At 46.3% G+C, this 26819-nt stretch overlaps 1 protein-coding gene across 4 annotated transcripts in view; it reads left to right on the top strand.

Moving 5' to 3' along the window:
• Positions 1–26819, top strand: part of PLXNA4 (plexin A4) — a 476129-nt gene that overhangs the window by 295679 nt on the left and 153631 nt on the right. For all 4 annotated transcript variants that reach the window (XM_085569917.1, XM_085569916.1, XM_077783705.2 and 1 more), the window contains exon 5: positions 11569–11669. In XM_085569917.1, coding sequence (XP_085426043.1) covers positions 11569–11669 — 101 coding nt within the window. The remainder of the gene's footprint in view (positions 1–11568; positions 11670–26819) is intronic.

Here is a 26819-nt window from a genome sequence, read left to right as displayed (position 1 = left end):
TAAAAACCCCAAAATTCTACTTTTCCACCCTGTGTCAATTCAAATATCACACTACTCAAACCCTTGTGGCCTGCAATTCCTCATACAGAGTTGGCAGCTTTTTCCACAGGCTGAAATGGAAGCCACAGGTGTTTTTGACTTCATGCCAAGGTCTCTGAGCCCCCTGCTAGGGTCTGGAGACAGCCAGGGCAGCCAGAGGGATGTCCTGGGCTCCCATGGGTGCTGTCTGCTTTTCTCTCCTTTAATAAACTGAGACATAAATTTAAGGGTTTGGAAATAGCCAGCCTGCTTCACATATTTCTCCCTGAATCCTGCTTAACTCTTGAGTGAAACCCTCAGGAAGGCTGCTGGTGGTGAGAGCTCTGGAGAGGCAGGGGTGCTGTGATAGCCCTGAAAGCCCCAATTTTGGGGCTGTGGATTGGGCTGGCGTGTGTTTGCTCAGAACAGCTGCAAGCAAACGTTATCACCACTCTCCCTGCCTCACATCTGAAGATTTTGGGGAGTAGATTAACCAGTGTGACCTCAGAACTCTTCAGCTGATGTTATCACTCTGATTGATGCTGCCTGTGGAGCTCCTGTCAGAGAGTTCTGAGGGCACTGCATGGAGAATGAGGTGTAAAAGGAGAGGAGGTGGGGATAGGAGGAGAAAAATTGGGGTGGGGTGTGTGTGAGGGGGTCTGGGAACAATCCAAATGCCCCTTTTTGTGGCAGGAGATGTGGGCTCTGGGGAGCTGTGTGAAGATCAGTGCCACTGCACACTCACTCAGTGAAAGCAATCAAGTTTTATGAGCTACCTGCCTCTGATAAAACAATCACAGGTCAATCTGAGGTGTTGTGTTTGTCACCTGGGATGAGCCTGAGGGAGGTGACACCCTGCTAAAGGCAGTGATTTAATGGTTTTTGGTGAGATAAGAGCCTGTGAGTCCAGGGAGGGGACAAGATGGTGAAGGCCACAAAGACATGACCATGTAGCCTCTCTTTTTGCCCAATGTGGTTAAAAATGGTAAATAAATGGTTAAAAGAGAAAGGATGAGCACAGAGCTGATGAGGAGAAGCTGAGGGAGCTGGGAAGGGGCTGAGCCTGGAGCCAAGGAGGCTCAGGGGGGACCTGGTGGCTCTGCACAAGTCCCTGCCAGGAGGGGACAGCCGGGGGGTCGGGCTGTGCTCCAGGGAACAGGATGAAACAGCCTCAAGTTGTACCAGGGGAGGTTTAGGTTGGATATTCAGGAAAGTTGTCCATGGAAAGGGTGGCCAGGCATTGGAACAGACTGTCCAGGGCAGTGGTGGAACCACCATCCCTGAAGTGCTCCAAAGCCCTGTGGATGTGGCACCCGGGGACACGGTCCCTGGTGGCCTTGGCAGGGCTGGGTTGGACTCGGTGACCTTGGAGGGCTTTTCCAGCCTTAATGGTTCTGTGATCAGAGGTACAGGGTGGTTTCCATGTGGGAGATGACTGAAGAAACAGGAGCTCCTCAGCCTTTGAGGAGGTGAGCTGGGGTGTATGGGGAGATGGGCAAACTTAGGAGTGGCAGGAGGGGATGGATGGGAACTGACTGCTCAACACCTCTGCAAATACAAGAATTACAGGGCATGAAATTAAACTGTTGAAAAATCAAGTCCTGAACAAATGAAACCAGGTGATTCCTGCAAGCAGTGGGCTCTGGATCTGTGAAAATCCCTGGCAAAGCATGCTGTGGATGCAACAATGCAATTTCAAGGATAAACCTAAAAAAAAAAAAAAAAAAAAAAAAAAAAAAAAAAAAGCTCTTTGGGCTATGATGGAGAAACAGACAAAATACAGAGGTTTCTTGAATGAAAATAGCCAAAGGCTGGGAAGTTGTTGGGGACATAAATGTGTTTACCCTGGTCATATACTTTCCTTTTAGGCCATGGCTGAAGGAACTGGGATATGTGGGGTGTTGGTCCCAGCCAGTGCAGCAGTTCTGTGTGGAATTATGGGGGATTTAAAATGTGATTGTAACTGAAAAAGGGGCATTTATCAAACTGCCCCCATTCCTGTAGCCTGATAGTGCTGGCAGGGGTTGCACAAGGGAGTTTGATAAACACAGTCCTTTAGGAGCTGCCTGGGTCAGGAGTGGTGGAGCCAGAAACCTGGGAGAGGGTCGGGGTGCCAGGGCAGAGAGAGGAGGCAAAGCTCCTCCAGGCACTTGGATGAGGATGGAACTTCACAGCCCAGGGAGATATTCAATGTGTAAAGATGGAATTTGTAGTGGTGACAGGATGGAATTGATGGGAATGGCCACAATGAGTTACCTGCTGAGGAGAATTAATCTATGGCAAGGTGCTCACTGATAACTGAGGATAAGGATCCCTTCCCATGATGGGGTGTTGGAACCAGATGATCTTTAAAGTCCCTTCCAAACCAACACTTTCTCTGATTCTTTGGTGGGAACATCTGGAAAGAACAACTGGAAAGCACCATCACCAGCAGAAAAAACTCCTAACTTCTCCCTGTATATTTTAACTGTTCAAGCCTCCACCAAGAGCCTTCAAGTGATGCTGGGCTTTGACAAACCCATTGCAGTGGCATGAATTCCTTCACAGGTCCCAATTAAATCTATTTATAGCCTTTTTGGAGCCTGGGTAACAATCTCTCCCTTGCTCAGCAGCCACGCTCCAATGGCCACACAGGCACCAGCTCTCATTAAGCCTGGGCTGGCCCTGCATTAATTGTGAGATGAAGCTCTTTTTTTGAAGGCTTTTGAACACAAATGTTTAGCCAAACCTCATTTGTTTCACAATTTACAGAGTGAAACACTTGACCAGGGGATCAAGATTTAGTGTAAACAAGGCAGGGGGGACGTGAAGGTACCTGGATGCAGCAGGGAGAAACAAGGATGGAATTCTGCAGGCAGAGGAAATCAGCCAGAGCTGATGGTTTGTAGGGTGGGGAAGAAGGTGGTTGGTTTCATCAGGTTTGGGTAAAATCACCTCTCTCTCCTTCCACACCTCTGAGCTGCTGGACTCTGATTTTCACAAGGAAATTTAAAGATTTCCCTGCCTTGTGCCAATGGGATGCAATCCCAGCTGAGGAAGGGTTGGGCAACTTTGGTAAGGAAAAATGGGTGAATTTGGTGGAAATTTGAACTGAAACCTCTGAGTGTGTGAAACACTTCAAACTCCAAGCTTCCAGCAGGATGCTGTGTCCCCTGCTCCTCCTGGAGTGATGTTTTTGGGAGGGGAGTCATTATGGAGAGGAGGAATTCTTTGAAGAAGGGACAGCACGGGGCAGAGGCTGAGCAGGGAAAACTGGGAACTTGCCAAACCTTTAAGAAAAGGAGTGAAATAATCTTTGTTATCTGTCTGTTCCCTTGTAAATACAGCCAGGAAAGAGAGCAGGGATGAGGCTGGTGTGAGGGCTGGGACAGAGCAGAGGGGGAAAGGCTCCTGTTCAAACACAGCCCCTGTCACCACACAGGGGTTTCCAAATTCTGCAGTAGTTTACAAGCTATGGAACACAGGGGTTTCCAAGTTCTGCAGTGGTTTACAAGCTATGGAACACAGGGGATTTCCTACAGCACTCTCCAGGAAATTAAAGAAAATATATTTTGTGTTGTCACTGGTTGTTCTGCTGCTGTGATTAGGAAGAGGGGAGGCCTGGACACATTTGAGGTGACAAAATTTGAGGAAGAGCAGAAAATGAAGTGTGGCACTGGTGTGGGTGTCACCTCACCCAGTGACTGTGGTGTACATTGTAAATGTCTCCACCTGACCTGGCTGTCCACACTGCTTTATATTCAGTGAGCAGACACAGGCACAGCCAGCGTGTGATTTATCTCCTCCCTGCTTGACATCTGAAACAGAGAGCAGACAAATCCTGCCCTGCAAAAGGTCTCTCCTTCAACAGAGCATGAGTTTCTAGCTTAGAATTGGACTCTGATGTTGCAGACAGAGTTTAGTGAGAAGGCAAAGCCCTTGCTTTTCACACCTGCCATGACAGAGCTGTTCCCTACAAGCTGAAAGACTGACAGACTTGATAGATCAGAAATTAAGCCCAGCATGGTTTACATAGAAAACCCTTGATTTGAGGGGTTTTCTGAGCCAGCTGCAGGGCAGGGTCCTGCCAAGGGGTGCATGAAGAGAAGAACTGCACTGCAAGGTGTGCAAAGCAAATTTCACTGCTGTAAGAGCAGCAATCTCATCCTGAGAGCTTCTGATGGGAGCTGCCAACACTCGGCCTCACCTCAAAGTTTCCTGGAGATGTTGCCACAGAGGCTGTGGGCATCAAATAGTTCTATTGATCTTCTTGCTGTAGCTCTGTTGGTGTGAGTGTCGTGTGGTTGTGACTGGGGATTTGTCGCTATTGGACACGAAATGAGTGCACAGAACTTGGAAATTCAAAGGAGAAAAAGAAAGTGTTTTATTGGAACATCTGGTATTTATAGAATTCCAAAGGTGACCGTGGATTGGAGGATGGAATTAACCACCTCTTCAACCACGCTGGTCCAAAGATCAATCAATAATTTCTCTCCACCTGCGGAGAAATATGTAAACTATTCTATTTATACATGAAATTGTGTGGGAACTCTGACTCTCAGATATGTAACCATTATCAGAAGGCTAAAGAAGTTTTATGAGAACTTTAACACTTTCAAAAGAACTATAAAAGAAAATTAACACTTTTAAAAATCAGGGCAACAAGGATTTGCTCTGGCAGTGCCAGAGTGCAGAAATCTCTCAACAAAGGTTCCCAGAAAAGAGACAGGGGAGGAGGAGGAACAGCACACACACACCTGGAGGTAGGGGACCCTTGGTGAACAAGGATATTTGATCAGGTAATTTATCCTGCCACGTAGCAGGACACTGACCCCCACTTTAATTATTGTGTCATCTGTCCTTGACAGCTACTGCTGCTTCCAATTAACGCCCTTAATTAAACCCCCGGTTTTCCACGGATGTAAGCATGGATTTTCTGGGAAGAGGGCTACGATGAAGAGGCAGAGCTTGGGGGTATCTGATGAGAAATGACATCCCCTGTCCCAGTGGGACTGGCAAGTTATGTGCTTATCCTGCAGAAGGGGCAGGCCGGGATCCAGCCCAGCTCCTCTCCCAGCAGTCTGACATCTCCCTGTGTGTGAGTCCTGCTTCTCACCAGGGTAAATAAATAATGTGCCTCAGCTCCCTGGGCTTTGCTTTTCCCTGTCCCTGCTTTTTTAATGGGTCTGTAGGTCAGGTAATAAGGCACAGGATATCAAACACGACCGAGGAAATCCAAGTCCCTTTGTCCATAATTCAGGCCAGAACAAAATCAGCATCCTGGGATCTGTGCAGGTGACTGAACACCCTCACTGATTTTTATAAAGGTGCAGAAGTGCTTCAACCTGTGCTTCCTTCAGGTGGTTTTTTGCCTTCCTCTATTTAATAAACTGTATTATCATGAACACTCTCTATTCAGGGCTTTGAAATCAAATAAGCTCCACTCTTAATCTTCCTGCAGGTTTTTGGGGCTGGCTGAGCCTTGAAAGATAGCAGCATTCACAGAACCCACATGGCTTGACAGAGCCACTGTTCAGTGTTTTGGAAATGTATCTTTTGACTGTTGGGAAGGAAATTGGCTACTTAAGATGCCTTTTTGTACATTTAAATTAACTTAGTCCATCAGACTGAATAAATCCTGCCGCTGTATTAACATCCAATTATAACAGCAGAGATTGAGCAGTGATTCAGGTTTTGACCAGAATGTTGGCAGTTTAAGGGGGAAAAAGAAGTAATGTATATTGAAATAAAAAAGTCAAAAACGGGAGCCAGAAAATTGTGACTGAGCACACAGCAGGAGCTTTTGTGAATGTATAATGGCAGAAGCAGGAGCCAAATTTCTAACAGGATTAGCTGTTCCTTTCTATCAGATCCAAAAAACTCAATCATTTTGTTTTAAATGACTTTTTGTAACTCATTCATACTAGCAATAGGGAGGGGAAGGGAGGCTGGGAGCTGGAGAATCTGAAGTTTGGAATTTAGGCAGGATCAGAGGTGAGGTGTTGTGTGAAACACCCTGAAGGAGCAGTTGAGCTCTGAACCATTCAGCACTTTGCAGATTTTGCCAGATTTTTAAGGTGTCCTTGTGAGCCAGAAACTGGTGTATGATTTCTTTGGGGAGCAGTGAATGAATGTGTTGATGAGGTGAAATATCTCTTCAAATCCTGCTGCAGCCATGGCATCTGGGCCTGCTCATTGTTCCCTTTCTGTCCCTGAGAAGGATACGAGATTCACCTTCCCCTTGTCCAACCCTGGCTCTGGGATTGCATCTCACTGGGACAGAGATTATCCATCCCTCTGCTCTGCTCTGGGCAGATCTTTGGAAGCACAGCAGCTCCTGGATGTCCACCAGGACCTTACCTTCATATCTTCAATATTCCAATGAACCCAGGGCCTAAAAATGTTGTACTTAATAACCTGCTGCTCCCTGAGCAGGTGTTACCTGAACTTCCTCCTCAAGCTTGTTCAGATGCCATAAACCCACACCTTCAGAGACACTGAGACAGCTCTTCCTTCTGCTGCTGAGACCTCACTCCCAGCTTCAGCTCTCCTTGATAAAATGGGGAGATTTGGGATGCAATCAGGGAATATCCTGAGCTGGTGGGGACCTGTGAGGTTCATCCAGTCCAGCTCGTGGCCTTGCACAGACACCCTAAAATCCCACCCTATGCATCCCTGAGAGCATTGTCCAAATGCTCCTGGAGCTCTGGGAGCCTTGGGAATGTGCCCATTCCATGGGGAGCCTGTTCAGTGCCCCACCACCCTCTGGGGGCAGAACCTTTTTCTGATATCATATATTTTCCTAATATATGGGATATAAGCCCTGAGAAGAACAGCAGTCTGTTCTTAAATCCATTATTGCTCTGGCACAGTGACACTAAAATACCAGTGAGGCTGTGACCACTGCAGGAATATAAATTACTCCAAACTGACTCCTAATGCCCCAAAATGAAGGACATTTTCCTTTTCTAATCCTGCTGAATCCCTGGATATGTCTGGGCAGCACTCTCAGGCACGTGGTGGATTCTTGGAGTTGTCCTGTGCAGGGTGAAGGATTGAACTTCAATGATCCTCGTGGGTCCCTTCCAGCCCAGGACATTCCAGGATTCTGTGATATTTGCTGCAAAAATGATGAATACAGGTTTCACTCCCACGAAGAACCAGGGGTAGGGACCCTCACCAAGGTTGGGAAATAACCTTGAAGAGTTTGTCAGGCATTCCAAGGATGGAGAAGGGGTGGAGGGAGTAAGCACAGCCTGGTTTGTCATGGAGATTTCCACCTCCAGCACTGCCTGTTCCCTTCATCCAAGTGAATAATGGCAAAGCTCTTTAACTGGGAGGCTGCATGGACTTTTCTTTTGCTGACATTTTAGTGGCTGTTCCCTGGAGGCACCCAGTTAGCTCTCAAACCCTTCAACGTGGAAAGCTGAGCTGAATTAATTACAGTTTATGCTCCAAAAAGGAAAATAAGACCTCTGATGTGCCTTATTTGCTTGATGTTCTTCCTCTTTTCAGCAGACAACCCTTAGGTGGCTTTTCTTTCTGTTGCAGCTCCTTTGTTTTTTTGTGTTTTCTTTCTGCATTAATTGGAAGGTCTGACACTTCCAGCCCAAGACATTTACCAGCATGGTACAGTTTTAATTAATCTCACAATAAAGCTGCTAGAGGTGAACTCGTAAAAGGACTTTCAGGGCAGGAATAATGCACACAGAGACATGGGACACACTCTGGTGGGATTGAGAGGATTTGGGATGTGGGAAGTTCGTGACACATCCCTGTGGGCTCTGGGACAGCAGCACAAGCCAGGTGTGTGCTCCTAAAATCAACATATATCCCACAAAATACCCCCAACACACTGAAAAGAAAACAATTCTGCAAAGATGAAGTCTGGGTTCCCAGAAGGTTCCTCCTGCCACTGGAACGAGCTTGGCTATCCTTTGATGGCTAATTAACTAATAAGAATTAAACATACAGAGATCACCTTTTATCTACTCTTTTTTATAGCAATTTGCTAAGAAATGGCAAATTTCAGTCCTCTAGGACTTCTTTCTTGTACCTATATTTGAGCCTCAAGTGGATTTTGACTCTGAGCATCCAAGCCAGGATCAACAGGTGTTGGAAAAGTTCATTTTCTGATCTAAACTTCTTAACCAAAGCTCACTTCTACCAGACAGGTGTAAACTGGCTCTGAAACCAGGTTGGATGGAACTATCTAGAGCTAATGAGGATAAATCAAGCAGCACCATATGTCAAACTGAGGGTGGTTTGGGTGGGAACTGCAGAGCCAAACCCAACTGTGCTCACAAAATTCTAATTACCAGGTGGGGATTGCATCTGGATTGAGGAATGGCAGATTTAGAGTCTTTCAAAACTGAATTATCTGCTCCTTCTTCAAGTCCTCTGCTGGCCACAGTGGCCAAGCTTGATGTGATCGAGATAAAATAACTCACAATATATTTTTCTAAGGTAGAAATAAGAGGTGAGAATGGCTGACATAATAAATTATAATGTAAGCATTATAAATTATAAATGTATAAATTATAAATTGTAAGTTACAAATTATAACGTGATATATATTATATATTATAATTATAATCTGATACCTTTTGGCGGCATCTTCTCGTAATAATTTTTGGGTTTTTTTTAATTTGGATTCAACACAGTTTATTGGATTCAACAAGTTTAATTGTGTGAAACCCTGAGGCATAAAATTTATTCTTTATGAACAGGTGATACGTTCTTGATCAGAAGCTTAAGGAAGGTGGAACAACCTCATTCATGGCCAAACAATCTAAATATTTAAACTTCTTGAAAGAATCACAGAATCTTGGAAAGGACCTTTAAGATCATCAAATCCAACCATTAATTCACCACTGCCAAGGCCACCATAATTATAGAAATCTGAATGACTCTCTCCCTGAATTGTTCTTATAACTTTTATTGCTCTGTGGTCTGTTCTGATTTTGTTTTTATGCTCATGGCAATAGATTCAGTTGAGAAAAGTGAGTTTGTGTTGGTTTTTGTTTGAGTTTTTCCCCCCATCCTCACTTTTTCCTTAAAGACTTTTCAGTAGCTGCAGTTGGCTCCTCTGGGTGACTTGGCACAGGCATTAGTGCAATGGTAAATAAACCCCATCGTGTTTCTACCTGAAGTTTTCTAAAGCTTCTGCCACTTGCCAAAGGCAAAAATGCACATTTTCAGCTTTTGCTTATAGACTGTCAACTGGGATTTGTGGGTAGGGGTGAGAAAAACAATTTCTGATACAACCAGGAAAGGTCTTTGTACGGAGGTGGAATTTTGCCTGATCTATATTTCTATTAAAATTAAAACAAATAAATAAATAAAAAGCCAGTTCATTTCGAGATGCAACCAAGATGGATCTTAGTTCTGTCACTCGAACTCTCCTGAATGCAGTGCCAAGTAAAAAATTGTCCCTGGGATCCAGGTGCATTCCCTTGTCATTTGTCAGGAGTAACTGTTCTGCAGTTTAGAGCTGGCAGTTCTCAGTGGCGTTTCATCAGGATAATACCACACTCTATCATCTGAGGGAATAAACTCTCCCTGCTGACAGGAACTGGGGTGAAGACACCAGCAATTGACTGGATATTACAGAGGCTCTCTGAAGCTTATTCAATGGAAAAGGGACTATCAGGTCATTGGGCCCAAATTGTGTGTTTGGCTTCAAAAGCTGTGAAGGGCTTAAAAAACATAAGAGGAATCAAAATCTGTGAGACAGGAGGTCAGGCTGGGCAGTCCCTTCAACCTTTGAAACCTCTCACTGAAATACTTTAATTAAAAAGGAAAAATAAAAGAAAAATAGATGATAAAATGCGGTGTTTTGGCAGTACCTGGGTGTTTCAGGTCCTACTCTAATGCCTTCTGAGCTGCAAAAGCAGGGCTAGAGCAAGAGAATATCCAGCCTGGTAGCCTTCGTCCCTTTCTTGCTGGGATGTCCCTCTGCAGGGATGGGACAAGAGATGGTTGGAAAGATGCACGGGCAATGGAGAGTGGAGCTAATGCTCTCCTTGGACCAGCAGTGGTGGTGGCAGTGGGGACTGGTGGTGGCAGAAGGTCATGGGAGGGACGCAAAGACATCACAAGACCTCAGTTCTCACAGAAAGCCAGAAAGATCAGTGAGATCCAGGGAGTTCACCCTGCTGCAGAAGATCTCCTGTTGTCCATTTGAAATGAATTAACTTCATTTCAAGGTGCCACATGCCCACAGCCTGCCTGATGTGCTGATTGCTGGGAAATCCTGCAAGTGATGAAGGGCTACAGGGAGAGGGAAAGGTCCCAGGGGACATTGACCAGGGTGTGGACAGGGACTGCACCAGGCTTCTTAGCATGAGGAAGACACACAACCAAAGGATATGATAATCTGCAGGTGCTTTTATTGAAGAGCTCTGGGAATCAGGGGTACAGACCCAAATCTGACTCTGACATGGCTTTCGAGCTGAACGTATTTTATATTCTATGGTTATATAACTTGCATATTAATTATTAAACTTATATTGTTCTATTGTATACATTGATCTTATTCAAGCATGATCTTTCTCAAGCCCCCTGACCACAGTTCCTCATGATTATTCTTATGATTAAACAGTAATTAATTACTAAACAATCATTGCGTCTAACAATTATATCACATACCGGTTACACAGGTTCAGTTCTAGCAAGTACAAGGCCTATACTTTCCCAAGGTATTACCCCAGTGTTGGAATCTGAGGTATTGATGATTCTGAGATTGTAGAAAGTCTCTGTCTGTCAGCCCCACTGCCAAAGCAGAAGCCATAATTTGTCTGTGCTGGTTTCCAGGTTGTTTATTCTGTTTATCTCTCACATGTTCTGCTGCCCTGCCCAGCTCTGTCCTGCAGGGCAGCGTGTGGGGCTCTGCCCTCAGTGGGATGTGACAAACATTAAATACCAGAAACTCCCTGGGCTGCATTTACAATAACGTGCCAATATCTGTCACCTACGTTGGACAGTGTGTCCCCAGCCTGAACCAACAGAAAAATGCCAACACCACAGTGAGACATGGAGGGCATGAAGAAGGAGAAAAAGGACAAGACACACCCAATTTCCTCCAGCTTGTCCCCTTTGGACCCCTCATCTAGAATCCTAAAATTTTACTTTTGCACCCATGCCACACTTAATTATTACTTATATCAAACACTCAGAGCTGGTAATTCATCCTGTAAGATTGAAAACTCTTTTCCATGGGCAGAGATCACAGACAGTGTCTCTGGGGGCTCTGTCCAGGGGGTTCCTGACCCCTGCCAGGGTCCCAGACCTGCCAGGGCAGCCAGAGGGAAGCTCTGGATTCTCACATCCCAGGGCCCACTAAGCCTAACTTTCCTTCTAGCTCCCCAAATCCCCATGATTTTAAAACCCTTTTACTCTCAGGCTGACCTCTGGAGCAAAACCATCCCCATCCTCCTGCCTGCCCAGCGCTGCCCGGGAGTTCCTGCGGGAGCACGGGCGCCAGGGGAAGGGGACAGGGATGGTGGCACCTGCATCCAGCGTTGTGAGCCACGTGAGGAGCCTGACAGGTTGTCCCCTTTCCTCCTGCAGCTCACCAGGGTGCCCGTGGAGTCGTGCAGCCAGTACGAGACCTGCAGCGAGTGCCTGGGCTCGGGGGACCCGCACTGCGGATGGTGCGTCCTGCACAACACGTGAGTACCCATGGGCTCTGCCACTGAGACAGAGTGAACATTTAACAGGGTAGAAATCCATTTGGATTTAGGTGAAATGTGCCACTTTGAGCTTGCTAAATATGCTGTTTAGTGTGGTAACTGCAAAGTTGCCCCAGCTAAGGAGAAAAGAATGCAAATTTCCACACTAAAAAGGTAAGAGATAAGAAAGACTCTTTGGACCTTAAAACAGCACAGAGTGACCCAGGAGTTCTTTTTGTACTTTCTGACAAAAAATGAGTACAAGTGTAACTAGCTGTAAATATAATGTGAAATCAGCAGAATGAATATGCATGAACCTATTGTGAAATTCTATGCGTATAGAAATTAGCTAAGGGTAATAAAAAAAGATCAGGGGTTCTCAGGGGGTGCATGCCCTTTGAAGGGAAATCCCAGCGCTGTAATAAAAACATACCGTCCCTACAAATCTGTACTGGAATTGTGGGGTTTTGATTTTTCATCTACCACCATGCCAGCCCTGCCTGTCCCCACCACCTGCCCTCGTGCTAGCACAGCTGATGCCTGGAGAGGCGACCTAGAACAGAGTCAATTTAGGCAAGTAGCAGTTTTCTTTATTAAGCAAGGATTTAAGTGGTTTTTACCATTAATACATGAAGGTGATACATGTATCATGTAATAATGTAAATAATAATGTAAATCATGTCTCATGAAAAAACCCAGCTTACTTGGTAGCAAAGCCATATCCACCGAAATGAAGTGAGCAATGACATTGTTAAAACCTAAGAGAACAGTGATGGTTGGATGATAATCTACCCTTTAAGGTGATAATCTTAACCTTTGATTCTAACAAAATTCAGTAATAGAAGCGTTCTGAAATTTACAGGTTCAGGGTGTTCAATACAACAATTTTCTTAGGACTGAAATGTGCTTGCTTACCTCACTGCATCATCTATTACCATTGTGAGAAAACAGTACACTTCCTTTTTCTTATATTTTGCACTTAGCAGCACACTAGACGTGGTTTATTTTCAACAAGCTAAATAATCAGTCAACTCGATCCAGATTATTTATTTACTTTTCTGCATGGGGATTTCCTGTTAAAGGAATAAAGTAGAGATTTATTAAAAGGCCTTCAAAGGATACATCTTGGGCAGTGCAAGAGCCTGGCTGTGGCTACACCCAAGAAGGACTCTTAGTCATGAGTTTTCACATTTTATAAGTTTTGGTCCATTTCCATGTTGGGATTCATTGTCCATTTCCAGCTCCAGGTGATGCAGTCCCATCCTCCCAAATTGCTCACCTCAATTCGCTGTTGTTTGCACTTTTTGGGCTCCAATCTGCCCAAAACCCAAGCTGTCCTTGGTTCTGGGGCTGGAAAGGGATTGTTTTGTCTGACTGAGCTGTGAGGAGAACTTGCTGACACTTTATATGAAGTTCGGAGTTACACACGAATGCAGTACAGAATCTGGAAAATATGAAAGATGAAACTTAAGGCATCAAGGTAGAGGGGCAAAACGCTGTCACAGTCCCTGGCTGAGCCAGGTACATCCAAAAAAATCTCTGAATTTGCTGGAGAGAGACTTTGCTTAATTGTGAAAAGTTTTTTTTTTGGAAGACGAGGGGAAAGAAGGGTGGTAGAGGTTGGACAGAGCTTCTCCATCAGTTTGCTGACTGATGTGTTTTGAATTAAACACTCCAACAACTCTTCTCTGAGTCACATTTTCCTGGTGGTTTCCATTCTATTCAATAGAATTTGACACTGACCATTAGCCTTTGTCTCAGCAACTCCAGCTTTTCACTGCTGGAAACTCTCCTCTTTTTGACTTGTCATGATCTCCATTGCCCTTAGAGAGGAATCAGATCCCAATAAACAACATGGGATCCACTCCAAGGCAGTTTTCATTGGGATCTTATGGTTTAACAAGCCAAGCAGGGGCCTCATTCCACTCCCCCATTATTTTGTGGTACTGGTTTGCCCACTGCTTCATGACGATCCAGGTGTCCTCATACTGGGATGTCAGTTCATTCTTGTTTTTCCTTAAGCTTTTTAGTGATGCTATTGATCTTGCCTCTCTGCAGCCTTTCCCTGAATGATCTCCTCCTGCAGGGAGCCCTCTGCCAAAGCTGTGGAGAGGGAGGTGTCAGCTTGGCTGAGCTCCTGGCTCTGAGTGACAGGGAGGTCTCGTTTGCCAAGCCCCTCTCAGCAGAGACTGTGGCTGGGAAGTGCATGGGATCTGTCCAGCCAGGGCTCCAGCTGGGAGTGGCTCTGCAGGGTGTTGTCACTCCCAGCCTCACGGTGTCCTTGGCAGCCTTGGAGGGTTTTTCTGATGGGCCCTGCTCTTGTTGGTCTTCACCCGAGTTCTTCCCGTTGAGCTGCAAAGTCTCCAGGTGGAGACAGGGATCCAGTTGAAGTGATAGACTTTGCTACCTCTCCTTGCTGGAACAGAAGGGAACAAACCTGGACCATATTCCAGCCTTCTGTCGATGCTCTGAATGCTCTGCTTCTGTCAGCTTGTGTGACCCTCATCCAAAACCACGGCAGTGCCTAATTTCAAATCAGATCTGGGGGATCTGTCCCAAAACATGTCCAAAAATGGGGCTTGTGCTCTGGAATTGTTCAAGAGAACCTTGGCAAACCAGTTCTGAATTGTGGTGTGGTTGGTAAGAGCCCAGCAAATTTCATCCTGCTGACCTGAGGATATTTCCATTTGACACAGAGCTTTATAGTGTGTTCCCATCCCATCTCTCCTGCATCCATCCTCCAGGACACCGTGTGCTTGCTGTCAGGGAAGGGACAGCACAGATACGTGCAAGAAAGCATAAAAGGCATGGATTTGTTCATTGACTGTGCCACAGCAATGCTGGGCATTTCAACTCCTTGCATCCAGGGTCAGTGGCAACAAACAATCAAAACATGCAGCAAAAAATCCCCAGAAGGAGAGAGAAGGGACACAGACAACTGCAAAGTGTGCAGCAGTTCATCTCGAGGAGCACGGAAATGAAATGAGGGTGATGGGTGGGGCTGGCAAATTCAACTTGGTCAAAAAAACATCTCAGTCCACTCTCAATCCTGAGGGAGAAGTGTGTCTGGAGTCTGGACCTGGCTGAAGGCAGTGTGCCCTCCTCCCTCTGGCCACTCAGCCTCTGATTCCTTACCTGGAAAAGATAAACACCTCTTATTTATGTACCTCGCAGCAGGGTCACTGAGATTGACTCCCTGTGGGGGTTTTTTTTGAAGCACTTTGAAGGCAAATCTTATCAAATCCCACTTCAAGTCTGTTGCTTCCCTCTAGGTTTCCCCACAGTTAAGAATTCAGATTTTCAGTCCTAGTTTGGGAGGGGTTTTCAGTTCAGCCTCAGGTGCTCCTTTCTGAGTTTCAGTTTTCTCATCCTTTTGGGCAGCCCTGAGAGCAAAGGAGCCAATTACATCCCACTCAACAAGTTTTGGCTGCACAGGGTATTCGGGGTAAGGACACTGGAATACTGAGTCTCTCATTAGAAATTTTTGCACATCAGAACCCCTCGAGCCTCATTAACAGACTTTTCCTCAAGCGGGATACGTCATCAACAACTCCTGCTCAAGGATCCCTGGGGAAAAATGCCATAAACATTTCCCATCCTGGCTGCTAACCCTTCCCTCTTCCCTCCCAGTCAGGAATCCCAGGGGATTCCCAGTGCAGGGCTGAATCCAGTTGTGAAAAACGCCAATCACTTGGTTTTTAACATTTTAAAAGTTTAATAATAATAAAATGGTTATAAAAATAATCATAAAATTAGAGTAATAAAGTTTAGAGTTAGGGCAATTACAAGACAATAAAAAGCAAAGAATTACGGACGTCTGGATGCTCTCGGACACTAAGTCACAAAAAGCATCCCTTGTGAACAAAGGAATCACCCTTAAACCAATACACTTGTTGCATATTCATACATTCTTCATGGTTATGCATACATTCTATTTAAAACAAGAAACTCTGTCTGGTATATGTCAGCTACTTCTTTTAATCCCCTGGCATCTTCTGTCTGAGCAAGGCCTGAAGAAATTAGCTTTTTCTGATAAGAAGCCATAAATTCCTCTCCTTTGGAAGGTGTTCCTCAAAGCGAGTATCTCATTCCTAAAATAAAAACTTCCCCACATACATAGTCTCCATTTTAACATTATGTTGTAACCTAAAACTATATTTAACACACTACTTAAGAAAATTAATACAGCATAACTTTCTAATGTTACACATATAATATTAATTGTAACATTTGCGAAAAGCCAATCATAAAATCTTCATTTTTCACACGGTGATGTGGAAGGCATGATGAGGCAGCTGGGCTGTGCAAGAGTCGGGGCAGAGCAGGGCTGGGAGCCAGGTTTTTGCTTCTCCTCCAGTATAAACCATCAAGAGGAGCAGTGCTGGACTGGGAGACAAGTGAAAACTGCCCAGTGGGTTTTGCCCTGATTTTTAAAAGTGCTAAGTGTTCTTTTATAATTCTTCTAAAAGTTTTAAAGTTCTTTCAAAAGTTTTCTATGCCTTCCGATGTTTACATATTTCTACTGGAGTTCTCATGCACTGTTCATGTAAATAATGATTGTTTTGCATTCTTTGTGAGAGGAGAGAATTGATGGACTGTTAGTTTGACCAGTGTAGTTGGAGAGGTGGCAATTCCATCCTCCAATCCGCTGTCACTTTTAGAATTCTATATATTGTGAGGTCAAAAATTAAATTAGCTCTTTTCCTCTTTTGAACCTAGCAAGTTACTGTACACTCATTTCATGTCCAATAGTGACAAATGGGATGGTGGTTTTGTCTCTCCCATGCACACCTCTCTTATTTTGGGATTTTCCCTCCAGGGGCTGATCGCCAGACCCCCATTTCCAGCTATCCTCATCTCCCACCACCGAGAGGTCTGGGCTTGGCTCTCTCATCCCTCTTTTAGAGCCGGACTGTCTGTGCCCAGGGCAGCGTGCCAGGGCTGGGGAATCGATTTCCACAGCTCTGCTGTCCTAACCTTACACCGAGAAACTCGAGTCCTCTGAGAGAGAGGCAGAGACAGACAGACCCACAGACGGCTGCAGGAGAGAGGGGGGAGGATTGATCAGCTCCTGCCCCGAGGAGACGGGCTGATACAGAGCAGGAGCTTTTCATCTCTGTATCTGTACCCCCATCTTGTCCCCCCTCCTTCTCCCAGCTCTGCTCAGGCCTCTTTAGGTGGTGATGAATCATTTACTTGGTGTAAATTGAAATTGTGGCTCTGGTCAGGTCTCAGGAGGAGGGGAGAGGGGCTGGGCTGGGAGCAGTGGGGATGGACCAGGCTGCAAAGCTGGCGCTGGGTGCCTGCTGCAAGGTCACAGCAATGTCACCAGCCTGGATGGGGACTGCAGAGAGGGATGAGAGCAAAGTGAATTTTCTGCAAGCCTGAAATGGATTCAGCAGCTCCCTCCTGTGTCAGAGGCAGCTCTCCCCAAAGATGCCACCCAAATCTGACCACTCCTCTAATCCCCTGGCAAGTTACTCGTGTCTTACCCATGCCCGAGCTGTAACCACCCCTCTTCCTTCTTTCCCACCAATAGTTCAAGCTCTTTATCCCCAGAGCAAGGATAAACCCTTCAGCTACTTAAAGAGCCCTCCCTAATTCTAAATTGGATATTTGGAAGGAATTCTTCCCTGTGAGGGTGGGCAGGCCCTGGCACAGATGCCCAGAGAGGCTGTAGCTGCCCCTGGATCCCTGGAAGTCCAGGCTGGATGGGGCTTGGAGCAGCTTGGGACAGGGGGTGGAATTGGGTGATTTTGAGGTTCCTTTCTAACCAAACCATTCTATTATTCATTTTATATATTTATATATATTTATATAAACTTTATATTCATTTTATATATTTATATATGTTTATATCCATTTTATTATTATGAACTTTCACTGGAACATCTGCATGTGGTCACCATGCAGGCTTTCAACCCTGCACAGCATCCCTGGGTTGTGTTTAACACCCAAACTGGAAATCTAGAGCAAAAAAGCATCATCCCTATAGAGAAGGGCAACATTTCATTACAGGGAAATCCCCTGGTGGGTGCAAAGGGACCTGTCCCAGGCTCTGCCACGTTAGTGACACTCCTGGATTTTGGCTTTGCTGCCTCATTTCATCCCATGCAGCATCCATCTAATTCCAAGGGGAATGGCTGAACACACACAAGCTGTCCTTAAGGAGGATGCACCCCCAGGCACCAGCCTCCTTCTGCTCTGGAATCTGCCCTTGCAGGTCTGGGCACTCCTTGGCTGGCAGGTCATTAATTGCAATCAGGGAGGGAGTCAGTCCCATTTTCTGGGAGAACTTGTGATATTTCAAAACTTTTTTTTTTTTCCCTCTCCAGCTCACAGTGGCCAATTTTTTTTTTTTTCTTTTTTTTTAAATAAGAAATGTTCTTGAAAGCTGTTCTGGAAGGGGCTGATTCCATTTAGTAATTGGAGGATGATTCATTTAGACTTCGGAAGTCCTTGTTTTGGGGTTTGATTTCAGTTTTTAGCAAATTGCTTGAGATTTCAAAATAAAAAGTCATTCTGAAGGCAAGCATTTTTTTTTATTATTATTTTTCCATTAGAATGAAACACTTGGGCATCTGTGATTTCTTTCTCCCCCAGAAGTCTTTACCAGCCCTAGAGACTGAGCAAAGCAGTCAACAAGCACTGTTGGTTTAGAGGAGCTGACATTTGCTATGGAGGGAAGAGGGATTGTTTCAGCATCTCCAGTCTGTCCTGCTTGGAGGTACCAGAGCCAGGAGCTGGCTCTGCTCCCTGCACTCCTCTGCTCAGCTCTGAGGAGCTGCTCGTGTCCTCTGTGTGTCCTTCTGGCACCCAGAGCCTCCCCAAGGCACCCGAGCTGGCTCTGTTGGCTTTGCAGAGCATGTGCCAGCAGATCCTGCTGCTCCTGAACCTTGGGAAAGGGATCCAGTGGCCTCCTGAAGGCGTCCTCACCCCGTGGAAGAAGCAGTGACAAAAGTCTGTCACACCTGGGCCACACCAGTCACCTGCCTGGATCCCTTTGGCTCTGGGTTAGCCCAGGGAGGGCCAAAATCTCCCACACACAATTCCTCAGGTGGAGCTGGTCTGGATTAACTGTTGATTTTTGTATCCCTGCTGTTATGAGACGCCTCAGAAGCCACTGTAATGCCTTGAGAAGGCTGAGCTAGAGCAGAGGCTGGACAGAGCTAAAGAATAAATTTGGGATTTATGAAAAGGGTCTCCTCCATGGATCCACCTTGGGCAGCACCAGAGCCCAGCCAGGGCTGCACCCAAATGAACCAAAATGGCCCCAGAATGAACCCAAATGAACCAAAATATCCCCAAAATGAACCCAAGATGACCCAAAATGGCCCCAAAATGCACGAGCGCTCCCGGGGGCTCTCCCTGGGATCAGTTCTGCTCCATTGACACCTTGGAGTTCATTCCCATTCCAGCTCCAGCCCATCAGTCCCACCCTGCTTGTTTTTCTCTCTCCAGCCCACGCTGTTTGTGCTCCTGGGCTGAGGTTTGGATCATTTGTCCTTGGTGCCCAGCTGGAGCAGGAATTGTTTTGTGTCCCTGCTCTGTGCACAGAGCTCACCATCCCATCATGTGAAGCTCAGACCCACACACCAAAGCAGCTCAGTGTGGGTCTCAGATTCAGTCAAAGAAAGAAACTGAGAGTTTCTAGCCAGGCAGAGGCCTGGGAAAGAGCTGGAGAAGAATGTAAATAATTCTTTATCTCTCTTGTTATTCACATTGTTTATAGTTAAGTTCTATCACTGTGCATCAAGCACTTTGCACCAATGCTTTAAGTTGTTTTCACTTCAGGACCAATAGAGTTGGTCCTCATGAAGCTCTGTATAAAAGAGCAGGGTATTTTGAATAAATCAGAATTTTACTCTCAGCAGCCTGCTGAGCCAGAGTCTCTTCATTCCTGTCCTGCCTCGACAGTGACAGCTCAGAATCTGAAAAATACAAAAGCTAAACCTGAGCTATCAATGGGAGAATTTTTTGGTCTCCCAACAAGACGCCAGCCCTGTTCAGAGGGGTTTGATGCCTTTCTCTGGCAGGAGACACCCACCCCAGTGTCCGAGGAGTGACCCTCCACATCCTCCTGCTCTCCACCTCGTCCCATCCTCCCAGCCACTTGTGTGGACAACTCATCACCCTGAAACTACAGCTCTCCTTTCCAACATGACATGAAGGAAAAAAAAAAAAAATAGGCATTTAAACAAGCTGTTTTCTAGTGAGCACAGTGGAGGGGGAGGGAGGTTTGTTATCCACACTCAGACTCACTGCCAGACCGGGAGGAAAAAAAAGGAAAAGTTCCAAAGTGCAGCTCGTGGTGTCTGGGCTCAGCAGGTAACCTGATGCACTGCCTGTGGCAGAGCTCATTGATTGCCCCTGGCTTTAACTTTCTTGGTCAAAGTCTTCTGAACCACCAGAGAGTCTCAGGTAACCCCAGCTGCCTACACAGGCTGCAATAAGACCTTTCCTGAAGGGTCTTTTACTTGTTCGACTTTCTGCTGTCTGAAAGCCTGTGACTCTTTCAGGCTTCGAGGTTTTGTTCTTTCTTTTTTACCCCCTTTTTTCCCTCCTTGTTTTTGCCTCACAGTCTTTTCCTTCAGTGCTGCTTCCAGAAAGGGCTGTGTGGGTCAGGCTTCAGGGATTCAGAGGGGCAGGAGGTTGGAATATCACTCCTGGGCCACTCTGAGCTTTAACAGTGACAAAACAAGGATTTCCTGACTCCTGCAGGGGTTTGTGATCCTATAAACCCTCAGCTGTCCCTGCCTTGTACTCCCCACGCTGTTTTTTCCCCAAGGTGCAAACTGGAATCCCTCTAATAAGGCAGCAATTTGGGGTGCTATTTTGGGTCAATTTGGACTTTTTCATCATTCCAAGCAAGTTTTGCATTTGCCTGGAATGATGCAAAAGTCAGAGAATCAGGGAATATCCTGAGCTGGAAGGGACCCATATGGATCATCAAGGTCCAGCTCCTGGCCCTGCACACAACAGCCCCAAAAATCCCATCAAGTGTCTGAGAGCATTGTCCAAACTCTTCCTGAGCTCTGGCAGGGTTGGGGCCATCACCACATTCCTGGGGAGCTCTGTTGCACTGCCTGACCACCCTCTGGGTCTCACAATTGTGGTTGGTGCCACTTTTATAGGAAAATCTTTATCCTTTCCTGCCCCAACGCTGTCCTGCCATGGGGCAGCTCTTGAAGCCTTCAGACACCTGTGAGTCCTGTCAAAGGTACCCAGTAATTGTCCTGATCTTCCTGAGGATGGAGCAGCCACATGAAGAACACGTGATTTCCAGCTCAAATCCTGTTTTTTTATTGGAAATCCATGCCCATTTGGGCTGTGCCTCCCCATCAGAGAGGAGACTCAGAGCTACTTCAGTTGTTAAGTTCAACACCCCGGTGTGTGTCCGAGGTATTTGTGGAAATTTATCTCTGCAAAGGAGATTTCCAGTTCTGTGCTGCTGCATGATGGGAAGAAAAACATGAATGCTGTGGGAGAAAAAAAAGTAATTCCATGAAATCTGAATCCTTTCCTTTGGTTTGAAAGTCTCCAATCATTTGTTTGGCAGTCAGCGGTGGCAAAGGCAGGAGTGAATGAGCTCTCAGGATGTCTTGGTTTGACTCCTCCTGGCTCACAGCTGGCCTGAGAGCCCCTTCCACCTGAAAGTGGAGTCATCTTCCCAAAAATTGGCCTTGGCACGGAGCAATTCCCATTCCTTCCCAGGCAGTTATGGAAACTGGAGCCGGTGTTTCAGAGGGAAGAACAGCAGGGGAGCATCAAAGCATCCTGCCCAGGGAATCTCTGATACAGCTAAAGTGCCCATCCTTTCACACCTTTGGAGCAAGGAAATAGCCCCAAATGTGACAGTTCTGCAATGGCCTTTTGAAATGAGATCGGGGCTCTTAGCCCAGGGAGGAGGAGGAGGGAATTCTCAGCTATTGATGGTGATAAAGCCCTGAGTGAATCAGAGGCTCCTGGCTGTTGCTGTTGAGGTAGGATGGGAACGAAGGGACTCTGATTTAAAAGGCTGTGAGAGTAAAACTCTGATTTATTTAAAATACACTGCTTTTTTATACAGAGCTTTGTGAGGACTAACTCCATTGGTTCTGAAGTGAAAACAACTTAAAGCATTGGTGCAAAGTGCTTGATGCACAGTGATAGAACTTAACTATAAACAATGTGAAAAACAAGAGAGATAAAGAATTATTTGCATTCTTTTCTAGCTCTTTCCCAGGCTTCTGCCTGGATAGAAACTCTCAGTTTCTTTCTTTGACTGAATCTGAGACCCACACCTGGGAGTCCTTTTTTTCTGCAGATAACGCCGAATAAACCCCTCTGAGCAGATCCCCAGTCCTGGAGAACCGACCCATGGCTGCATCCATTCCCTAAATGCCATCGTGTCCCCTTTGGGAGCACTTTCCCTGCCCTGGTGAGCCAGGGCAGAGCTGTGCCCTTGACAGGTTGATTATCTCAGTGGCTGTCCCTGCCTGAGGCAAACCAGGGACAGCACTGGGCACTGTGGGCCACAGGACGCAGGCGTGTGGTAAATGTGTTTTGATAACCACCTTTCCTTTGATTAGCTCATTTTGCTAGAGGGCAGCGGGGAAGGGTGGGAAGATAATTAGTTTGTGCAGGGGGTTCCAGCAGAAGCTTTCTCCTCCTGCAGCCCTGTGAGTTTGGTGCCCTACTTGGGATTTGTCTCCATCACAGGAGCATTGGCAGCTCGGGTTGAGCGTTGCAGAAAGTTCAGCCCGTTCAGGGGAAGGTGTCTGGGTGAAATATCTGCATATCCCACAGGGAGGGAACAGGGGCAGGGGAAAGCTGCATGGCCATCCTGAGCAGCCTTAAAAATCTTAAAAATCAGGTGTGCACTGGAGCTGAGATGCAAAGTTACAGGGACTGTCACACAGAACGAGTATTCCCTGACTGGAACTGCAGCATGGATGTTGGCAGAGCCAGCAGGGCGATTCAGACCTCAAGAATCAGCAAAATAAGGAATGGTTCAGGTGCTTGAACACGGATATCTCAAGAATATAAGGAGAGTTTGGATTATACGTGGTTTTATGTACACAAGGAACTCGAGTCAGTGGCTCATCCCTGCTGTGCTGCAACTGGGGAACCTCAGGTGGGAGACCTGGGGCTGACAAATACAGCACAAAATCTACTTTTCTTCTGCAGGATAAGATGGGGTCTTGAGGACATCTCAAGTGACTTTAGAGCCCTGTGTGTTTGGGATGTTCTCCCCTCTCAAATTCTCAGAGTGGACAAAATTCTGTGGGTTTGGCAACATGACTGCTCTCACTCCTCCCATGAATTTTGAAGTCTTGCAATGCCCTAATTTGCAAAGAAGCAGGGCCAGGCTTTGCTGCAGGGTTGTGGCACTCAGTGAGTGTCAGGGAAGATGGATCTTTCAGGGAGCTGGGCTGTTTGTAGGGAATCTCTCTCTTTTAGGGAATCTGTCTTGCTGTCAGGTGCTCCCCGGTACCTCTGCAGCCAATAAGCTGCCACTGAGGGAAAATGGCACATAAAACCAGCCCTCCCCGGGGTGGGGGAACATCAGCCTTGTGCTGCCACTGCTGCTGCTGTGACATTTCATCAGCCTCCACCTGAGACAAGTCTCACAAGGGAATGTAGCAGGGGAAGATCGGGGAGAAATTCCTCCTAAAGAAAAGCACAGCAAACCATTAAGGTGTGTCTTTATCCAGCCTCAGTCTCTCCACAGATCTGCTCACACTCCTGCCCATAAATCCAGGCCATCAGAGAATCATTTGCATGGGAAGAACCCTTCAAAATTCATCCCATTCCCTGCCTTGCCATGGCAGGGACACATTCCACCATCCCAGGGTGCTCCAAGCCCTGCCCAACCCAACCTTGGACACTTCCAGGGATCCAGGGGCAGCCACAGCTTCTCTGGGCCCTCTGTGCCAGGGCCTCACCACCCTCCCAGGCAGGAATTCCTTCCCAATATCTCCTGCTGCTCGTTCCCATGTTCAGTGACCTGCCACCCAGTCTCTCCTTGTACCACCAGCACAGCCCCCAACTCTCCCTTTTGCTCCCACATCCCTGCAACTCCATCCCCCAAGCAGAGCTGCAGAGGTAGATGCTTCTTTCCCCTTTGACCTCTGTACCAGAAAAATTTTCTTTTTAATTTTTTTTTTAATATATACTTTTGAATACAATAATTGTGTATTTTTGGAAGCATCTCCAGAGGGCAATGGTCACAGCATGAAGCCTGACAGAGCTCAGGAAGTGTTTGGGCAAGACTCTCATGCACAGGGTGGGATTTTTGGGGTGTTCTATGCAGGGCCAGGAGTTGGACTGGATGATCCTTGTGGGTCCAATTAGCACATCTTTTTGTTGGTCATCTTGTGGCAAAAAAATGAAGAGAAAGTTGAGGAAAAGTTGAGATAAATATTCTGAGTGCCAGAGCTCACCATAGGTCGTGGGTGGCTCTGTGTGGTGGAAAAGTCTCTCCTCCAACCCATCTTCCAGAGAAAGGCTCAGCAGTCTCTGTTATTGGGTCTCAAGGCAGTTTATTGCAAGTTATCTAAAGGATTTTCTCCTGGGGCTGCTGTGGTTTGCTCACAGCTCAGGCAGAGGCACACACACACCCTGACATCCTCTCTGACCCCGACTGCTTCTTCTCTCCCACCCAGGGCTGCTGCTGTCTTTGATATGGGACATTACGTGTGACATGGTTACAGTTTATCCCAATGCCCATTACCTATATTAAATGGTGATTTTCTATATTTTATATGGCACATTACGTGTGACATGGTTACAGTTTATCCCAATGCCTATTACCTATATTAAATGGTGCCTTTCTACTCTAAAATCTGTGAGTGCCAACATCACCAGGAACATGGAGGTAAGGAAGGAGAAAGAGGGAGGACAGGGCAGGCCCAAATCCCAAATCCATCTTAAACCTCTGACCCCCATGTACAAAACCAAAACCCCCTGTACAGCACTCACAAATTCTTCCCTCTACTTTGTGACTACTTCTACTCGAATATCTAAACTTTTGTGACTTCTTGTTCTTCCTGCAAGTTTGGTAAATCATTCCATGGTTCAAACCCAAAATCCCAGCTGTTTGCAGCTGCCTGCCAGGGTCTCAAATGTTTCTGACCTGGGCCCGGAACATCCAAAAATGTCTGAGGGACATTTTGACTTCCAACACTGAGGAGGACGGAAATGCTGAAAGCTCTGCTGGGAAAGAATGGAGATGATGAGATGATTCTGCCTAGCCTGGATGAAGGGATTTGAGAGGCCAGGGAATTGGGAATTGCTGTGGCTGAAGGACTGAGTCACTGTTGTAAGACAAAATGTGGGACAGGCTCTTGCTAGAGAAAACTGTCCTGAACCCTTGGTACACTGAGAAAGGAGCAGAACGATCCACTGGTTACAGGATTTTCCTTAGGCAAGAGAGAGCAGAATTGATTTCCTTGCTCTACCATAGTACCTTGCATGGTTCTGGACAAATTACTCAGGATGGGATTTATCTCATCTGCTCCTCACTTTCCTGTCTCTGCAGACAGTGGAGACAAGGATTTTTTCTGAGTACGATCCTCCTGACCCTGAGGTGTTGAAGGCAGTGGAATAATTGCCCTCTGGAAGTGCCAGTTTCTTTTAGGAGCTACTGAAGAGCCTTAAGGAGCATTTCAAACAATGCCTGACTTAAAATTACTCCAATCCTTAACTTCCCCGTGTTTTAGCCCCTTGTTTGTAGGACAGGAGTAACAGTTCCTCACCTCATGAGAGGGTGTGTGAGATCCTAAGGCTTGAAGCATTTTGAACAAGGGGTGGATTGCAGAAGTCCTGTTGGGAGCTGGATGTGATGACTGCAGTAAATTTATGTGTATATGTATATGTATATGTATATGTATATGTATATGTATATGTATGTGTATATGTATATGTATATGTATATGTATATGTATATGTATATGTACTTATATTTTAGTTATAGTTATATAAATATATATACATATATATAAAATATATATAAATATTATATATATATATATATATATAAATAAAAAAGCATATATAAAGCATATATAGGGCACAAAAATAATAGTTCCATCTCACAAGTGTCTGTGTAGGTTTTGAGCTTGTTCAATTAGAGCAGAAGGAGCCTTGGCAGACGTGACAAGGTGCAAACACACGTGCAATTCCTTGATTATCCCAAGGAACCCCCTTCTGTTAGAGCAGGGGTGGCAGCAGAAGGGTTAAGGCAGACAGGGATGAAGCAAACACTCCCCATGCCTTGCTTCTCCCTCCCATATCTCATTCCCAATGCCTCCTGCCCCTCTGCCCCAGGCAGTGGAGGAGATCTGCATTTTAATTGAGACACGTGAAGAAAAGAACCTCCATCTAACTCAGCCTAACTTCCCCTGCCTGGAAGGTTTCTCCCTGGCTAGCTTGGTGCATATTTTGGGGTGAGGGTGGTTTAGAGCCCCATCCAGCCTGACCTTGGGTGTTCCCAGGGATCCAGTGACAGCCACAGCTTCTCTGGACAGCCTCTGCCAGTATTTTACCACCCTCATTGGGGAAAATATCTTTCTATATCTCACCTAAATTGACCCTCCTTCTGTTTAAAACCAGCATTAATGAGGGCCCTGTATTAATGAGGCCCCTGGTTTAGTGGGACCCCCTGTATTAATGAGTCCCCTTGATTAAGGAAACCCCTTAATTAATGGCTCAGAGCTGAGGTGAGGAGACGACCCCAACAAAACCAACCTCCTTTTTCCTTTCAGACCCAAACCCCCACCACAAAGAGGTTTTTTCTGCAGGTTTTCTCAGCTGTGGCTGAGGGACAGGAGCTCCCCTGGGCCTGTCCTTCCCTGTGGCTCCCCAGGAGCTGGGGGCAGGCAGCCAGACACGTCCTGCCCACAACAACATTTTGGAAGCCCTGCCAGGGAGCAGGGGTTATTTTGGGCAGGGCAAGAGGGCAGGATTGCAGTTCAGATAACACTTGCCTGCTTTGTCTGCTCTCAGAGCTTGCCTGGCCTGATAAGGTGTTATCAGAGCAGAGCATCTCTGAGATGTGGCAGGGTCAGAGGTGGCTTTGTGGCTTTTCTGCAGGTGGCTCTGCCCCTTTGCCACCCAGCACCTCTGAAGATCAGCCAGTTCATGACAGGAGGATGGTGGGATGCTTGC

This window comes from Lonchura striata, chromosome 1A (assembly GCF_050655825.1).
Source record: "Lonchura striata isolate lonStrDom1 chromosome 1A, ASM5065582v1, whole genome shotgun sequence".
Classification (NCBI taxonomy): Eukaryota; Metazoa; Chordata; class Aves; order Passeriformes; family Estrildidae; genus Lonchura; species Lonchura striata.
The sequence above is the reverse complement of the archived record's forward strand: the minus strand, read 5'-3'. Positions and strand labels throughout refer to the sequence as shown.